Genomic DNA, 19,595 nt, shown 5'->3' with positions numbered 1-19,595 from the left:
AAATTGAACAAAAAACAGATAACCAATTCCTCTTGTTTGAAGACCAATTTCTGCTGTCAATCTCCTGCCTGTAATGCGGTTGCTCTTTTGAGATTTATCCAAACAGAAGTGAAGGCAGCGGGGTGTTTATTGTGGCAAAGGATTGACCTGTCATTAAGAGAATTCATGCCAATAGAAACACTGGTAGCAGAAGTGGCCAACTTATTGAGAAAGAGCCTGAAAGCCCATAAAACAGCGGCGATGATCATGTGGATTAGAGCCTGATGCTTCATGTAAGAGGAAGTGATCTTTAAGCATGAACATGTTACGATCCAAGCTTCAGAAAGGTGGCAACTTATCCTGATTTTTCTTGATTTTGGCTATAAAGAGTGGGGAATAATGACTTCAAAGGTAGGTTACAAAGCCAATTATCCTTCCCACAGCCATTTCCAAACTTATACTAAACTCTATTCCAAAATGGTTGTAAGGAATTTACAACATCACACCATAGATTAGAGCACCTTCTTTTAGGTTTTCAGCATGGTGACAACCTCAAGTTTTCTGCGATAATTCCACTACACTTTCCTTATTCATGGACTAGGATCATCTTTAAGGGATCTCCATGTTAGAATAATTTCAAAATATGGGCTTATACTGATTGCGTATTTTTGTTTTATAAAACGGATTAGACGTATGGCTCAGAATGATACTATAATTAAGCCCAATATGATGTATGATTATTTTATTTTATGGGCTTTGGTGCACCTTGGATGTATAGGATTGAGTCCTATTTATTGTGGTAATTTGGGTATGTAGGCCAGGAGACCCAATTAGGATTTTGGAACCTTTAATGGGAAGGCTTCTTTATGTTTCCTATATAAAGGCTAGGTCCCCCTCTTCTCTCCATATAGTTGATAGCTTGCCCCATTGACGGCTATCTTTTGTGAGGAGCAAAGAAGGGAAGATTCAGCTGCTATTATTTTAGGTGATTGAAGAATCGTATTCAATATGCCTTCCGCAGGTATATCTCTCCAACTTGAATACACTATTGTTGTGATTCTAAATCTTTTTTTTTTTTTTTTTTTTTTGCTTAAAAAAAGGGGTAGGGGGGAGGAAGGGACAAGTCCACACCCGCGTAGCAGCCCCCACTGGCCCTCCGCCCCACCGGGAGAATATTCGATGCGGGCAGAAATGGCCGTGTGTTGGGCACCCCGACCGGTTTTACTCATACCCTCCCCACCCGTAGGCCCGGCTCAGCTACTCCTCTGAGCTCTGGCTCGAGTCCCACGTATGAGTACGTCACACCCGGCACCACCCCGGCTACTAGCGGTTCAAGAGCGGTCCTACACCACAAGTCCAAGTAGTGGCCAAAGTAATGAGCTTCGGTCCACAATTTAATCGTCGCCGCAGCGATTCGAACTTGGAACCTTATGGTTAGAATTGCTGCCCAGTACCACTAGGCTACCACCTTGGTGGCATGATTCTAAATCTTAGCATGTTATTATTTATGACTAACACTCCAACCCCATTTGGCAAGCAAGGATTGATTCGTAGGGAAGAGACTCTTAACCCCAAGACCTCCTCCACTTTTTTCTGTGCGCATAGGTTGTCAGTTGACTTTGGAAGTGACCGTAGGGTATGTTTTCTTGCAAGAAAAATTTCATAGAAACCTAAAAAGAAAATAATAAGTTTAAAATTTTATCACAATATTTTAGAAATCTTTTTTGATAAATATTATTTTTTAGTTTTGTTTTCCAAGACTTCCTTGCAACCAAAAATACCCTGAAGTGAGATGGGATGGTGTAGCCAAGTACTACTCTGAACCGCGAGCAACAAACTGAACAAAGGGTTTGCACTTTGCAGTGCATGGTTTGGGGCCGTGTTGCAATAAAAGAATGAATTGAAGATTTATTTGAGATGCATGTTTGATTTCTGATCATAATTCAGTGCACAAGTGAATCTCTTGTTTCTACCATGTCGCAAACACAAATCTTGAAGTCCAGAGTGGAGCACACCAACCTCCATACACAGATCTCCAAGTCCAGAGTGGAGCTTACCGAACTTTACAATGGAGCCAACATTTGCATGACAAAGTGGATTAACTGGTTTCTAGGTTTAGCATGGGCAAACCTTGAATTGCTTCATGCCATTTGTCTGGCTTTTGTGGGAGTTTGGACGGCCATGCTGATCTTTAGAGGTTATTTATCTGGCTTATGTTAGTTAAGCATTGCTCGGCTTGGTCGCAGCACCTTTCATGGCTTTCCATACAACTCGACACGTCGGAGAGATGGCTGGTAGATGGAAAATTGAGACAGTAAACCATGCTAGAATTGGTTCTCAAATCATAGCTTAAAGGGAAAACAACATTCTTGTAATTTTGTTACCACACGAACTTGACAACATGGTTAGACTCGTTTCGTAATGATCGGAGTTTGGAGACAGACCCATAAATTAATCTTATCGAAAGCTTGTAGAGCATAGAGATAATTATAAATCATCCTTCTTTTTTTTGTCATAATCTCCAGTTAAGAAGGCAAATCTCAGATCAAGTACATGTACCAAGCCGAGCTACAACCACTGGTTCTAAAACTCATCCCAAAAGGGCCAATCCATGGAGATGCGACACTAGTTCATCTGAGCTGAACGCAGTTGGATCCAACCAATTCCTGCTTCAGATGGATGATGAATCCAATTTCAAACTTCTATATGAAGTTTTCTTTGCTGACCAAGGTAGTACATATGAGGAAAGAGGATAAATGTTAGTGACACATTGTATGGGCCTGAAGTCAATCAAACTGCTAATTTATCCTCAAATCAGGAATGCTTATTTTGTCTTGGAATTGTAGAGGGACTTTGAAGCTCTCATTCTGCTGTGCAACCTTGAGTTCACAGCATAGAATATGTTTCTTATACTGTCCCAAGGACTTTCTTGTGGTATAATAGTTGTTTGAAAGAACACATTCATTTTAGCCCCTTAACTCCAAGCAAAGTTTGGCATTAAATCAGCAGAGAATTGGGTGTGCCAAGCAAGTCGGGTGCTCGGCCTTAACCTGGCATTTGACTATTAGGAGCAAGGTATTTGATAAGTTGCAGACTGGAGAGCGAGAAATGGAAGACACTGTGCTAACTCTAGTTCATCTAATGACCAATTGATCTCCAACTCTCAGGGCTATTGAGAATATGAAAAGAATTCGAGCTTTCTTCACTATGATATCTAGCTTATTATTTGAACTCACAAGCTGCCATTCACACATATACTTCCTCTCACCCCCGTTTGGATCTCTGGTATAGAAAAAAACAGCAGGTAAAACCTATTCTAGTTGTTATAATTTTATGACGGTTGTTACAATTATTTAAAGATTATCTAGTATATTAAGATGATGGAGACTAACAAAAAGAAAAAAAGAAGGGGAAAGGAAAAAGAAAAAGGATAATGGGTATCTGAATGATCAGCACTATTTAGCTATTATTCCTTTAAAATTGCTGGTTTATAGTAAATCAACGAGTATTGCTCGATCTTTTTATTCTCAATTTAATAAAAATAACACATTTATATTTTGATATTAGCTGGAAATCAAAATTATTTTATGCTAGGAAAAATCACATAATCAAATAACATCACTATTTCACCATTATTATGAGTTATTTTCTGCTATAACAGCAATCATTTTGTAATGTCAAAAATAAAACTTTCTTAAAATCTTCCACTTTTATTTTGTTTTAGAGAATTCTTCTATTTTTTTTTATTTTCAGAAAAGATATGGTTTAACATTTTCAGATGCTTTAGCCTTATGCCTCCCAATTATGCCTCAACCAACACTCAACAAATTGTATGTGCAGTTAGGCCTCCAACCAAGTCGATCCCGAACTAGCAGAAGAACGATCCAGACTCGAATCAGTTTTTTCGGAGTAATGATTAGATTTGAACCGAACCTATTTGCTAATAGAGCTGGATTGCATTTCTAGACCCAGATCTATCCGAATGCATTTAAGTCAGGATGGAGTAGTCTAAGTATGCAAGAAAATTAGTGATGACATAAATTTCAAGTTGAAGGAATTAAAAGAAAATTATAGTGCATATTGCAATCACTAAAATGGACATCAACAACGATATTATTCAACCATATTTGAACCTTTAGTCAACAAATAAAATAGCTTCTGTAGCTGATTATATATTTAGACTCAGTAACAACCACCAGAATTTTTCACTTTGCTGCTAAATCTAAATTTTTCTTATTAATGAGATAGAGGACATTTTATTTTTGTGGAGCTCATTGGTATCCAATAAGTAGTCTATGAAGCTTGATGCTTTCAGAAACTTAAGCCCCTAGATTGAACAAATATATATCATGAAACTCTATTAGGTTGTGAATTATTTGTAAAACCTTAAGAGCATTTGACAACTATAGCATCGAGCTTAATACTTATCTTTTTGCAACAAAAAGACGGCAGGTTGAGGGGGAGAAGAGAGAAAGACATGGCACAAATTTTGACACCATGATCATTCATATTGCAGGGGCTTCCTTTAGTTCCGATTGGATCACCTTGTTAGCTTGGACCCTATTTGGGGTTGCAGGGGCTGGCTCTACTTTTCCTCCTCTTGTTACTGTTCTTTTATTTTATTTTCTCTTTTATTTCCTCCTCTGCATATTTCTCATACCTCAATGATATGGTGGCGCAATTGAACTGATTTTTTCGAAAGGGAAAAAAGTTTTTCTTAAGAGACTTGCTACAAGCATTTGTGGGTTGTCAAGAAGATCTTGGTTCTTCTTGCTTACCAAAATTAAAAAAAAGTTTATGTCAGGTAATTATAGAAATTTATTTGGTTAAGGAACCATAAAATCTAAGTGCTACCGAACAATGGCATACCAACCATTAATGACATTAGGTCATTTAAGACCGTTATTGAACCCATGGCTGAGAATATTATTAGTCTGATTAATGGGGGACTTCAAAATCTGTTTTAAAGAGTAGAACAAGTTGGTTGAGTTTTAAAATGCAAACTTTATTAGCTAGCTGATAGCAAGTTGTCTGTATCTTATGCGGTTATACCCCACATTTTCCCACTATAAAAGGATTTTTTTTTTTTTCTTGTAGTAAATAGGTGGGGCGTTGTGTATTTTAGTTTGTTGCATGATGCTTTCAAATGAGGATTTGGTAGGTGATACATCAATAGAGAGGGAATAGGGATAAATTTATGGCATGGTCACTACTTCCACATGCAATATTTCTTAGTTGCAGAATAATTCTTTTCAATGGAACTTTTTTTTTTGGTGAACGTAGAAAAACTTTTGGGAAACTAGAAATAAAGTAGATGAAAGAGAAAAGAGGAAGAATTAATTGTGACAGATCAATGGTTAGAATGGTTTCAATATTCTAATTGTATTTAATGTCTCAAACAGGAAGAACATGTGAATTAGGCATTGAAAGGTATAAATAAATCAAACTTTATTGAGCCTTGCATTGGTCAAACTTGAGTTAGAATTATTTTCAAACATAAATATATTGAGATCAAGTTTACTTTGTTTACTATTGGAGTGAACCTTTAAGCCTAATTTGAAATTGAGAGAATTCAAGTCTAATCGATCGGCTTGATAGCTAACTGACTTGCATGTAATCATAAAATACAAATTTAAAAATTCATTAAAGACACTATGATATATAGGGATGGATTTTGCTCCTCCCTAGAGGAGAGTGTACTAATTCTCGGGACCCTAATATCAATAGTGACATATATCTAAATTGAAGATTTACCCCGTTGATTGAGCTTAAACCAATCTTGGGATTCTCATACCGATTGATAAGTCAACTCACCTAATAGTTTTTTTCTTTGAGGAGATACCACCCAGTTCTTCCATGGACCATGCTATAATCTTTAATCCTTGGTGACAGAAACTATAACACCCAGTCCAAATGTTATAGTTTTTATAACTCCCAATCCCTACCCACTTTCTCTACTTCTAAAATAATCAATGCCCCTTTCTACTTAATTTTCTCTCCTTCTTTTGTGTCTCCTCCAACCTTCCTGTCCCGGCTAGACTTACTGCCTCAACGGCATCCACCTCTCCATCTGTAGCTCTCCGAACTCATTGTGGTCTCTATAGCCTCTTCGTCAATATGTTCTAGTATTTAACAGCATGAGAGCATCGCTACTTATTACGAGTTTTTGAGTGTCACATTGGCATTACGGTGTTGGAGAATTCTTTATTTACAACACATTTTACTACTATATTTGAGAGAGATTTCTTACGTTGAAGTGTGCAATTCCTATGGCTCATGGCCCTGTTTATATGTTGGGCAACACTACCGTTGATTATTTCTTTTCTAGTCTTGCAAACCATTCAAATTTATTGAGTCTAGCTAGTGTGGTCCGATTTAGTTATTATGAATGACTCAGTTAATTTGGCAATGTTGACAAAGTATTCAGTCTATATGAAATGCCTTCTAGTCTCTTCAGAGACATCAGGTACCCAAAATGCCTCGTATATTTGAAGAAATTATATACTTGCCGGGATTTGTTGCAACCACATAAGATTTTTATCCCCTTTTTTTTTCCTATTTACATGCATTTACTAATTATCATAACCAATGACACTATTATGATGGCAATCTATGTGGATTTGGAAAAATGCAATTGTCAATTCCAAACCCTCATAACTAGTTGTGATGACAAATTATAGAATGTAGTATGCCTTTCTATCATCTACTTTACTAGTCTTGGATAGCTTTTTGGTCAATTGCTTTAGTAAATTGGCTCTCTCACACCATTCTTTGCATAATTTGCTAATTAACTTAGCTTTTAATTATCTACGTATGTCTTTCTTTTATAGAAGATACTGGTCGAGTTAATTGATAATATTCCTTTGATTTTCTGATAGTATATGATATGGTGGTTGTGGTTAATTTTTGTCATAGTATAAATCATGAGGGATACTCTTAGTCATGGTAATTATGGAAATATATGTATGGATGTTGCTACTCGAAAAAAAAAAATCAATGCAAAAACGCACATGCAGTTCAAACACTTTTTTTATCTTTTGTATGTTTAATTATCTATGTGTTTTAGCAACAAAAAAAATTTATTATGTGTTGAATTTTTCTCTCCCCCCTTCCCCCACCTCCCAAATCTTCGGTCCTTTTTCCTTCCCTTCCCTTGAACCTTTGGATAGATCCTGAGTATAGGTAACATGGGACATGCTTGTTGCAAACAATTTGCCGGCAGCATTGGTGGAAAAGGTTATCTTCTTTGATAATGCTAAAGTAAAGTAGCTCAAAAAGAAGTTTGGAAGGATTGGGTAAAAAAGAGAGCTGACCGGGAGTTAATTTAATAGGGGTGTTGGGGTTCTTTGAGGGTTTTGTGCATGTTGAGTGTTAGAAATATTCCTTTTGTTGTGGGAAAATTGGTGGTGTATGAAGTCCTTGTAAGGTGACCAAATCTAATTTTATATATCCTGATTGTAGGAATTGTTGAAATTAAGTGATGAAATTTCTCATGATTAACTATTTTCTTTTTCGACTACATTCAACTAATAAGTTTAGCAACTGAATTATATAATAAAATAGTAATTCTTCATTTTTTTTCTTTTTTTTTTGTTTTAACTTGATACCTAATATAAAGCCCATGCAATAGATAAAAAATGTATCAGGTGCTATTAAGCTTTTAACTGTTGTGCAAATCTCTTGAATTATTATTGTACAGAGAGATTTTAAATTGTGTGCACAAAGATTTTAACTGTGTGCAACAAGATCTTAACTATGTATGGGGGATATTATCTATAGGTAATTAATTTTCTATTCTCCCAATGATCGCGATATAACAAATGAACCCTATTGACCGAAACTTCTATTTCCAGTCCACAGAATGTGTGCCTTATAATTCCTGGATTTCACTATTTAAAACTCTTGAACATATATACCCTCACAGGATGTGTGCAGAGAGACTTTAATTATACGCAAAAGAATATTAATTATGTATTAACCATATGCATAGAGATCTTAATGGAAAGATCATAACTGGGAGACCTTATGTGCAGAGGATATTAACTATCCAAAGGGATACAACTCTATACATAGAGATTTTAACGCACAGGGACCATAACTATATATAGGGAGATGTTAACTATATATAGGTGGATATTAATTATGTTCGGGACCCAGGAGGATGCTATCTTAATTATGTGCACGTGGATATTAATTATTTGGAGAATTTCTTAAATTCTTAGTGTTGCTTTCTTTCAATTTTCATTTCCTCATAAGGCAAATAAAATATCTAATTCTATCGTTTAGAAGTAGGGATGGCAATCGGGTCGAATCGGATCATAAACGGGTCGGGTCACATGCAGGTCGGGTCAGAAAATCATAAATCTGAACCCGACCTGTTTATTAAACAGGTCAGAAATTACAACCTGAATCTGACCTGTTTATTAAACAGGTAATCTGATCCGATCCGTTTAACCTGTTTAATAAACAGGTAACCTGTTTACCCAACCCGATCCGACCTGTTTAATCTGTTTGCCCAACCTGACCCGTTTAACCTGTTTAGACCTGTTTAACCTGCCCAACCTAATCTGTTTAACCTGCCCAATCCGACCTGTTTAGACCTGTTTAACCTGTTTAACCTGTTTAACCCGTTTAACCCGTTTAACATGTTTAGACCTGTTTAACCTGCCCAACAGTTAAACGGGTTAAATGGTTTAAACGGGTCAGACATCTAAAATCCGTATCCGACCCAATTAATAAACAGGTTAAACGGGTCGACCTGTTTACGATCCGAACCTGTTTAGGCCAAACCCAAATCTGTTTATGATGGGTCGAATACGGATCGGATTGATGGGTCGGATCATATTTTACCATCCCTATTTAGAAGTATGAGCAGCATCGTGTCATTTTCTTATCAGGCAAATAAATTTCGGATGACTACGGCAGATTCATGGTGATGACTGAATTCATGTCATAAATTTTGTGGCGGGTCCCATCGGCAAGATTCTAACGTAAAATCTGAGTGTGGGTAGGTATCTCTCTCTTTCTTTCAAAAATACTGAAAAAGACAACGCTACCGGATAATATGGTTCAGATCCAAATTTAATACTAGATCAGAAGCCAGTTTACACTAAATTTAGCTAGATGAAACCGTGAGCACTGACTCGCCGAGGCAAAGATTTAGAGTTTTAATTTCAAGAGCAGCATACAAGATTCAGCCAACCTAACTAAGCATGAGATTGGTATCTTAGAAAGTTTGAGCCATAGATATTAAGGTAGCAATGCATATATATGCATGCCTGGTTCCAAATGAAAACTGCCGACTTTAATCAAGGAAACATTACAATGGTGAAGGCCCTGGTGTAGGCGTGGACCAAGCTAAGTAATTGCCCATTGAACAGTGGCAGTGCTAATAGTTGTCATGAGGATACAGGGTTTATAAGTTCAATGGATAGGGTCAGGCATGGGCGAGGTTGAGAGAATAAGCCTACGAGTTGAGCTAAGCGAGCATAGCCGAAAGTTGGGAATGCTTTAAATCTACTGTGCAATGGAAACAAATAGCTATTGTTGGAATGTGCTGCCGTTCATAGTAGTCCTATTCTGATATGATGCATAACAAAATCTAAATGATCGTTTATTAAGCATTATATTCTGTGAGCTGTACTAGGCATCATCTTGCATTTTTTTTTATTCCTCTAAGTAAAATATTTTTAATTTGAATCTCCATGCTAGATTCCAAAAATAGTTGTTATTGGCAATGAATTTTGCAAAATATTATCAATTCATCATTTGAATGGAGAAGAATCTGCAGTCTCTATTTATTTAATTTTTGATGCTCTGTGCACATACTTTTCCAAGAAATGAATAATGGTTCATCTTACAAGGACTAATGGTCCTCTAAGCATCAAGATAGAGTGCTTCACTTAGTTTAGCCCGCTATCATAATAATTACAACAAATTAATATTATTATATTATGTTAATATTTTTTTATGCAAGCGTCATAAGTATAAGACCACTATAAGAATTGGACGACTAAAAATCGGTGGGTTAATTATTGGTCCCTCGCAAACATTTTTCCTCCCATTTTAAAGCATATCTTTTAAGGACCAAGCAATGCAAATAAGTTAAACAATAGTTAACATTGTGTAATAATAATAATTTTTTTCTTATAATGACAGATAATAGTTCAAAGATGAGTACATGCATGCGTAAATACTTGACATGTTTTGAGGATCTATTATTTTTTTTGCTGAAAACGGATGATTCATAAATTTCTAGTATGGATATATCCAATAAAATCAGAAAAATAATAAATCTCTGAGTGTGCTAGGCAACTCTCCGTTACTACCCACAGGGTGCTTTCAAAATGACTAGCCGCATACAAAACTATCCATTTTGCGGTTTTGTTTGTCTCACTGAAAATATGCTTAGCCTAAAAAGCTATACTACCGTTTATCATCAGCATCCAAGCCGTTACCGGAGCTACCCTGTTGAGGATCTGTTATTGGGTACGTTATTAAACTTTGGCGTTGGCCGGGGTGGGAGACCGGGAGAACGTGAAGTCATACTAGTAGTTGATCTCATTAATCGACAGTCTATTCTAATCCAACATGCTCTGGATCTGGACAGATTATCTTCTAAATATTTGGCGTCTATTCTGATCCAAGATGCTCTTGATCTGAAAAAAGTCTTCTACAAAGCTTGGTTAGGTTTTTTTTTTTTTTTTTTTTTTTTTTTTTTTGTTGTTGTTGTTGTTGTTGTTGTTGTTGTTGTTGTTGTTGTTGTTGTTGTTGTTGTTGTTGTTGTTGTTGTGAAGCATGTGCAAGGGTGGGACATTTCATGTGGGGGTGGATGGGATAGGGACCGGAAATTAAAGCAACACTCACCCTCGTGACGGTAATTAATTGCGGGTCACCCATCAGCATTTGCCACAATCTTATCTAAACGTTAATGCGTATCCAACCAGTCATATCTGTGAGGCGCCGACAAATCCAAGTCGCTCTGCTCGTTCTCTTCTTTTGGATATAAGCGAGTCCAGATTCCCGGTTTAGTGATGAGCAAGTGGAACTAAAACATTAGACGGTACTCTTGTGAGAATTAGGAGGCCATGTCCGCCAGCTCTAACTCTCGTCCCTCCTCCTCCCCTCAAAGGTATTCGAACTAACTGAAAAAATACCAGATCGATCTTCTTTTGTTTCTTGAGCCTGCCATTGCGTTGATACCAAGACCAAGCCAAGATCACTTGGTCGAGAAGACGAGAAGAAAGTTTAGCCATCATATCTATGTTTTATAATTTCTCCTGATTTCTAGTTATTAGTCATGTGTAACTGGTTAAATCAACTTTCATATATATATATATATTGAATCAGAAAAAGGAATCGATCCAGTTGATATCGCTATTTTTTCTTTCTTCTCTTTTCCTTTTCATGCTTTAAGCTATTTTGTCTGATGTCCTTTTTGTTTAGTTTTGTTTTGCAACTCAGTAAATGAAAATACGCATGCAGCAAGTTAATTCAAAACGTTCCATCTCCACCCTACTCAAGAAATTGAAATTTTATAGCAAGCAATGTAGATTTTAACTTTATTTTGCAAGTTCTGATTAAGATCTTGAGGGTACAAGCACTGTTAGGAAGTTTTGTTATTTTTTATTTTTGGTTTGCCATCCTAATAATTATATAATTACCTTCCCCTCCCTTGCACCTGTCCAAGATTCTGACTGCTGCTTAAAATTGAAGGTTGGAAGGCAAGGTCGCTGTGGTAACAGGTGGAGCTTCCGGTATCGGCGAAAGCATCTCAAGGCTCTTCAGAAAGCACGGAGCAAAGATTTGCGTCCTCGACCTCCAAGATGGCCCTGGCCATCATCTCTGCAAGTCTCTAGGGGGCGACCCCGTGGCGTGCTTCTTCCACTGCGATGTCACCGCCGAGGACGATGTACGCCGTGTCATCGACCTCATCGTCGAGAAGCACGGCGGCATAGATGTCATGGTCAACAACGCTGGGATCACCGGCGAAATCGTGCCCGATATCCGCAAGCAGGATTTGGGTGAATTCAAGAAGGTGTTCGACGTGAACGTGCATGGCGTGCTCCTCGGAATGAAGCATGCGGCGCGTGTGATGGTTCCTCAGAAGAAGGGCGCCATAGTCTCGGTGGCCAGCGATGCGAGCGTGGTTGGAGGGATGGGTCCGCACGGGTACACGGGATCCAAGCACGCAGTGCTGGGGCTCACCAGAAGCGTGGCACCAGAACTGGTGCAGCACGGGATACGTGTGAACTGTGTCTCGCCATACGCAGTCCCATCAGGCCTCACCCTACCCCGCTTCCCTGGGGTTACGAGGAAGGTTGTGTTGAAGGGATTTCTGTCCTATATTGGAAGCCATGCAAACTTGAAAGGCGTGAACCTGCTTGCAGATGATGTAGCAGACGCCGTGCTCTACCTGGCAAGCGATGAAGCCAAGTACGTCAACGGGTTCAACCTCATGGTTGATGGGGGTTTCACCTGTGTGAACAACACTTTTCCAGTATTTAAATCTGGAAGTCTGGCTTCCAGGTTCCTCCCTTGGTGAAGCAAGTTCGATTAGCAGTCTTGGTTGTTAGAACAAGCTCTGCTTGACTGCGCGGCTACGGATGGATACCTACTACAATAAACTCAGATCACAAAAGACTATTAGGAGTCTTTTATATCATGTACTTGATCTGTTGCAAGTTAAATCGTTGGTAATTAGTTGCTAAGTTGCACCATCTCGCTGTATGTTTGGAAAATATTACTTTTAGAACTGAGCATTGCTTCTTTACCAGCATTACTTCGAAAACTATGGTTCGAGTGGGGACAGCCATGGAGACCATAGGGACCAGCACCCTATTTTCCAACCATAGGACCGGATCAGCCGCTCCTTTTCTACTAAATGCAATCTCTATATTTGTGACTCGGCTCCCTGAATATTAAAGCTTCTCCAATCCCTCCTATGAGTTTTATGATGCCTCATTTCTATCTTTTTCTTGATGCAAGAGAGGACGCCTATTTTTAATCATCTTTGAAAATTCTCCAATTGGTTTACGTCCAGGAATATCCTCTGAATCTACCACCAAATGAGGCAAAGATATAAAATTTGCGAGCACCCTCAGTTATAAACCTCTGTAACCTAGGGGATGAGATATATATATATATATATATATATATATATAAGCATCTAATCTTCCCGTATAATACGAGGCGGTGAGGTTGGCAACTCTGTTTGGATGTCAAGAATGCTGGCAAAGTCATAAAGAACCTCCATATCAGAGTAGTGTAAGTACATGTTAGTACAAGCTATAAAAGAGCTTCCAGATGTAATTTCCAAAATCTATTTTGGGATTTCCATTTTTTGGGAATAGTATTGTGTAAGAAAGTAGATCTCGACTTTGCTTTAATCCTTTCACCTCCATCTTCATGTTGTTATGTGGTTTGAGCTTTTTTCTTTTAGTCCAAGCCCATAAGGGCTCTTTAAGCCATTTTAAGCCCAAGTTTAGAAGACTTAAGTGAGTCTTTATGCTGGAATTCGATTTAAAAAGAGAAGCACAAAAACATAAGAGAGAAAAGAGAGAGAGAGAGCTCTTTGGTATGAGCTTGTTTGTCCTACTTCAATGTCTATTGATACTCATTGAAGGTTGTGTTTTCAAGAGTGTATTGGGGTTCTTCCAACAAGTTGTTTGAAAGATTTGGTGTTGAAGTTGGCTTGTTTAAACTCATGAGGTAATCCTTATTTTTCTCCTCTTTGTTGTGTTAGCTCAAGTGATGTATGCTGATACTTGAGTAGAAACCATTGTAATTTGTTTATTATAGTGGAAGTTTGATCTGAGCATGACTCATGGATGTAGGCTTTACGCCGAACCACATTAAATCATGTGTCTCTTGTGTATACCTTTGATCTGTTTGATATTTTGCCACTTAGAATTCATTCTATATATTTTGCTTGCCTAGAATTGGTATTTGTGGTGATTAGCTTCCATATACTTTGTATTGATAAACTTACACTTAGTTGGCCATATTTGGTTAAGTTTATGATCTCACCAAGTGAGGTAGTGTTTTTTCTACAAGTGGTATCAGAGCCAGGTTGTATGGCTTGCGGTTAACTTGTATGGTTTGAGATGGAAGTTGTTCTAGCACAGGGTTGGCTCAACCCTTAGGCGACTGAGGCGGTCGCCTAAGGCTCCGGCCTAAAGATTCTTAGCTATAAATGCATTGAAGCCCCCAAGCCTAAACACTCTTAGATATAAATGTAACATTAAGGCCTCCAAGCCTAAAGACTTTTAGCTATAAATGTATTGAGGCCTCCCAAAAGACTCTTAGCTATAAATGCATTGAGGCTCCTAAATAATTTTCAAATGTATTTATTATTATTATTATTAGTGAGTTCGCCTTAGGCCTCCAAATCTATTGAGCCACTTCTGTTCTAGTACCATGATTAAGCTCACAAATACAAATTGGTTGATTTGGAAACAAAAAATGGAAGATATACTTTATTGCAAGAATTTGTATGAGCTCGTGGAGGGTGAAACGGCTATGCCTAAAGACCTGGATGATAAAGGTTGATAAAAGTTGCATAGAAAGGCTATTGGACAATTAGGCAATGGTTGGATGATAGTGTTTTTCATCGTGTGTCTAATGAAACCGATGCTCATGAGTTATGGAAGAAGCTAGAGGCTAGATATGAACAAAAGATCATCGGGAACAAAGTTTTCTTGATTAAAAAGCTTGTGAGTATGAAGTTTAAAGAGGGTTGCCCCGTTGCCGATCACTTGAATGAATTTCAAAGTGTTGTGAATCAATTAAGTACAATGAAAATGGTGCTTAAAGATGAGTTGTAAGCTTTGTTGCTTTTGAGTTCTTTTTTCGGATAGTTGGGAGACCTTAGTTGTCATAGTTAGTAACTCTGTTCCGGGTGGTGTATTGTCAATGAGTCAAGTTACTAGTAGCTTGTTCAATGAAGAAACAAGAAGCAAGTCAGCGGGTATAGATAATGCACAAGCTCTTAGAAGCAAGAGTAGAGAACACAAAGCTTGCGGTAAATCTAAGGAAAGATCTCAGTCTAGAGAAATGTTTGGTGAAAAGGGCAAATGTATTCATTGTGTAAGATGGGGTATATGAAAAAAAATTGCTATGTATGAAAGGCACAACAAAAGGAGACTAATACACATAAGAAAGAAGATGACAAGAGTACAACAATTACTTGCTCAAGTGAAGAAGTAGAGGTTCTTTCTTATGAAGAGAATGAATGTATACATGCTGGTGAAGAAGTTGTTGACATGGGAGCTTCCTACCATTCTACTCCTAATAATGAGTTCTTCACTTCATACAAGAAAGGAGACCTTGGAAATGTGAAGATGGGCAATAAGAGTTATTCGAAGATTGTGGAAATTGGTGATGTTTGCATTCAAACCAATGTCGGGTGTACTTTGACTTTGAAGGATGTGCGCCATGTTTCTGATTTGCGCCTTAATCTTATTTTTGTGAATGCCTTGGATAGGCAAGATTATGTGAATTGCTTTGGTGATTAAAGATGGAATACCAAAAGGTCACTTGTGGTAGCTAAAACAAAGCGTTATTGCACTCTTTACAAGCCACATATGAAGGTGTGTAGAGATGACTCGTATGTCACCGAAGATGAGTCGTCTCCAAGGTTGTGGCACAAGAGGTTGGCTCACATGAGTGAGAAGGGATTGCAAATTTTAGCAAAGATGTCTCTCATTCCCTTTGCCAAAGGTAAAACTCTAAATCCTTGTGATCATTGTCTTTTTGGCAAGCAACATATAGTTTTTTTTTCTAAATCTTCTTGAAAGAAATCTAATCCTCTTGAGTTGGTTTACTCTAATGTTTGTGGACCCATTGAGGTGGAGTCCTTGGTTGGCAATAGGTATTTTGTCACATTTATTGAGGATGCATCAAGAAAGGTGTGGGTATATTTGTTGAAGACAAAAGATCAAGTGCTTTGGTTATTTCAACAGCTTCATGTCATGGTTGAAAGAGAGACAGAAAAGCCATTGAAGTATCTCTGTAGTGATAACAGTAGAGAGTATACATCAAAAGTGTTCGAAAGTTACTGCTTTGGGCATGGTATTAGGCATGAAAAGACTGTTACAAGTACATCACAACATAATGGGGTAGCGGAGAGGATGAACTGCACCAATGTAAAGAAAGTTAGATGCATGCTAAAGATAGTTAAGTTTTCTAAGGCATTTTGGGGTAAAGTCGTTCTCACTACTTGTTACTTAATAAATAAATTCCCTCAGTTTTTTCAGACTTTTTATATTCTAGAGAGAATACGGGGTGGAAATGATGTTTTCTATTCATATTTGAAGATATTTGGGTGCAAAGCCTTTGCATATGTACCTAGGGAGCAAAGGTTGAAGCTTGATGATAAGGCACTTCCTTGTATCATTGTTGATTATGGCAATGAAGAGTTTGGATACAAATTATGGGATCCAGTGAAGAAAAAGATTACTAGAAGTAGAGATGTGATCTTTAATGAAGGCCAAATCTTTGAAGATGCTGAAATACTTGAGAAATCTAAGGATGTGGTAAAAGGTGCAGCCAATTTTGCACCTATTCCATCTCCTTTGCAACATACTATAGATGAGGAAGAGGTACAAGATAAATCTAGGAGAGATAAGATACTAGAAATTAGGGGCAGTGATATGTTAGAAATGAGTATGGATGATGATGAGATGCTTGCAGATAAGGTTAGTGAGCTGAGGGAGCAGTCTACTCAATAAGAAAGTACAGAACCTCAGGTCAGAAGATCTGCTAGAGAGCATAGACCATCATCAAGGTATCTTGCTTCAGTGTCATTATGTTTACTAGTGAGGAGCGAGCTTTCATGAAGCACAGTCTCATAAAGACAAGATTAGTTGGATGAGAGCTTGTGGATGAAAGCCGGAGAGCTTTCAAGAAGCACAGTCTCATAAAGGCAAAAAGAGATAGATTCTTTACTAAAAAATGACACTTATCAGCTTGTGCAGCTTCCTAAAAGTAGAAAAGCATTGTAGAACAAATGGATGTTCAAGTTGAAAAAGGATGGCAATGGAAAGCTAGTGAAGCACAAAGCTCGATTGGTTGTTAAAGACTTTGGTCAGAAGAAAGGCATTGACTTTGATGAGATTTTTTTCTCAGTTGTGAAGATGAGTTCGATTAGAGTTTTCTTAGGTTTGACAGCTAGCTTGGACCTTTAGCTAGAGCAATTGGATGTTAAAACTGCATTTCTTCATGGTGATTTAAAGGAAGAGATCTACATGGCTCAACCTGAGAGGTTTGAGGTGAAAGGCAAAGAGCACTTGGTTTGCAAGTTGAAGAAAAGTCTTTATGTGAAGCAAGCACTAAGAAAGTGATACGAGAAGTTTGACTCATTCATGATCGATAATGGGTACAAAAAAACAGATGTAGATCATTATGTTTACTTCAAGAAGTTTAGTGGTGAAAACTTTATTATCCTTTTGCTCTACATGGATGATATGCTTATCTTGGGTCTGGATGTAAAAATGATTGAGAAGTTAAAAAAAAAATTATTTAAGTCTTTTGATATAAAAGATTTAGGTGCAATACAACAAATTTTGAGCATGCAAATTTATCGTGACAGAAAGAAAAGAAGTTGTGGTTGTCACAAAAGAAATATGTTAAACGGGTGCTTGAAAGGTTCAACATGGCAAGTGCTAAGTCAGTTAGCACTCCTCTTGCTAGTCATTTTAAGCTTTCTAAAAGTTCATGTCCATCTACTAAAGATGAAAGAAAATCCATAGAGGCCATTCCATATTCATCAGCTGTGGAGAGTCTTATGTATGCTATAGTGTGCACACGACCAAATATGGCCCAAGTAGTTGGTGTAGTTAGCAGATTTCTTTCAAATCCTGACAGAGATTATTGGAAAGGTGTAAAATAGATTTTCAAGTATTTAAAGGGTACTTCTGAGTTGTGCTTAAGATTTGGTGGCTACAAACCAGTATTAGAGGGCTTTACAGATTCTGATATGGTAGAAAATTTAGACCATAGAAAGTCCACTTCAGGATATCTATTCAAATTTGCTTGGGGAGCTGTTTCATGGCAGTCAAAGCTTCAAAAATGTGTTGCATTGTCCACTACAGAGGCAAAGTATATTGTTGCTACAGAGGCCACCAAGAAAATGCTATGGATAAAGAGATTTCTTCTTGAGTTTAGGATATTACAAGACATGTTTGCGGTGTTTTGCGATAGTCAAAGTGCTATATATTTAAGTAAAAATGCTACCTATCACTCTCGTATGAAGCATATAGATGTGAGATATCATTGGCTACGTGATGTAGTGAAAAGCAGCAGGTACGGCTTGAAAAGATACACACAAATAAGAATCCTTCCGACATGATGACCAAGGTGCTTCCTGGAGAAAAGTTTGAGCTTTGTGCCAAGTTGGCCGGTTTGGGCTTTCGGTGAGTAGTCAATGGTTGGTTCTCCTCCCTTATGGGCTTAGAGGGGGAGATTGTTATGTGGTTTTGGCTTTTTTCTTTTGGTCCAAGCCCACGATGGCTTTTTAAGCCATTTAAAGCCCAACTTTAGCGGACTTAAACGAGCCTTTGTGCTGGAATTTTGAGTAAGAAAGAGAAGCACAAAAACAGAAAAGAAAAAAGATAGAGAGAGCTCTTTGTGAGAGAAAAGGGCTAGGGTTTGGTGTGAGCTTGTTTGTCCTACTTCAATGTCCATTGATACTCATTGAAGCTTATGTTTTTAAGGGTGTATTGGAGTTTCTTCCAACAAGTTGTTTGAAAGATTTGGTGTTAGAGTTGGCTTGTTTAAGCTCATGAGGTAACCCTTGTTTTTCTCCTTTTTGTTGTGTTAGCTCAAGTGATGTATGTTGATACTTGAATAGAAACCATTATAATTTGTTTATGATAGTGAAAGTTTGATCGAAACATGACCTATGGATATAAGCTTTATGTCGAACTACATTAAATCTTGTATCTCTTGTGTATACATTTGATTTGTTTGATATTTTGCCACTTAGAATTCATGCCATATATTTTACTTGCCTAGTATTAGTATTTGTGGTGACTAGCTTTCATAGATTTTGTATTGATAAACTTACACTTAGTTGGCCATATTTGGTTAATTTTGTGATCTCACCAAGTGAGGTAGTGGTTTTCCTACACATGTCGTCATCCCTTAATATTCTTCTACACTCCTTGCTAGCTTTCCCACCCAAAGTTTTCCTCTTTTCTTGTCTTCTATACAGCTAGGCATACTCTCTCTCATTAGAGGCAAGTTTTTCACACACTATTAATAGTTTCAAAAGAAAGTGAAAGAAGCCACAATTGTAGATTTGATATATTTTTCCTCTCTTTTTGTGAATTTATGTAAGATGGGGTTGATACGAGTATTATAGAATAAAAGCAAGTTGTAAGGAGCGCATATTTCACAAAAAATCATAGACCATAAAAGAGGAGAGAGGATGGTGCTAGATGTGAGCCCAAAAGGGGAAGGAACTATGATCCATTCTTTATTTTTTTATACAAATTCTTCTAAACGAAACAATATATAGTTTTTCAAATCATAAAATATTTTTTCTTTTTCATTTAGATTATAATAATTTTTGGAAAATAAAATAAAAGTCCCTCCATTTTCTCTCTTCATGAATT

At 37.5% G+C, this 19,595-nt stretch overlaps 1 protein-coding gene across 1 annotated transcript; it reads left to right on the top strand.

Moving 5' to 3' along the window:
- Positions 1 to 10,952: 10,952 nt before the first annotated feature.
- On the top strand, positions 10,953 to 12,757 carry LOC103720728 (zerumbone synthase-like). The gene is made up of 2 exons (XM_039124685.3): positions 10,953 to 11,110; positions 11,695 to 12,757. The coding sequence occupies exons 1-2, from the start codon at positions 11,067 to 11,069 to the stop codon at positions 12,521 to 12,523; spliced, it is 873 nt and encodes a 290-aa protein (XP_038980613.1). The 5' UTR covers positions 10,953 to 11,066; the 3' UTR covers positions 12,524 to 12,757.
- Positions 12,758 to 19,595: the final 6,838 nt, after the last annotated feature.

Source organism: Phoenix dactylifera, chromosome 8, assembly GCF_051530095.1.
Source record: "Phoenix dactylifera cultivar Ajwa chromosome 8, Ajwa_hap1_PhDact_Kaust_v1.1, whole genome shotgun sequence".
Lineage (NCBI taxonomy): Eukaryota > Viridiplantae > Streptophyta > Magnoliopsida > Arecales > Arecaceae > Phoenix > Phoenix dactylifera.
Note: the sequence above shows the minus strand (reverse complement) of the source record. Positions and strands in the feature narration are given on the sequence as shown.

Excerpts from the sequence above, each read along its gene's own strand:
- LOC103720728 (XM_039124685.3), top strand. The coding sequence starts at position 11,067 with ATGTCCGCCAGCTCTAACTCTCGTCCCTCCTCCTCCCCTCAAAG. Across the intron at positions 11,111-11,694 it reads CCCTCCTCCTCCCCTCAAAG|GTTGGAAGGCAAGGTCGCTG; the intron begins GTATTCGAACTA and ends TTAAAATTGAAG.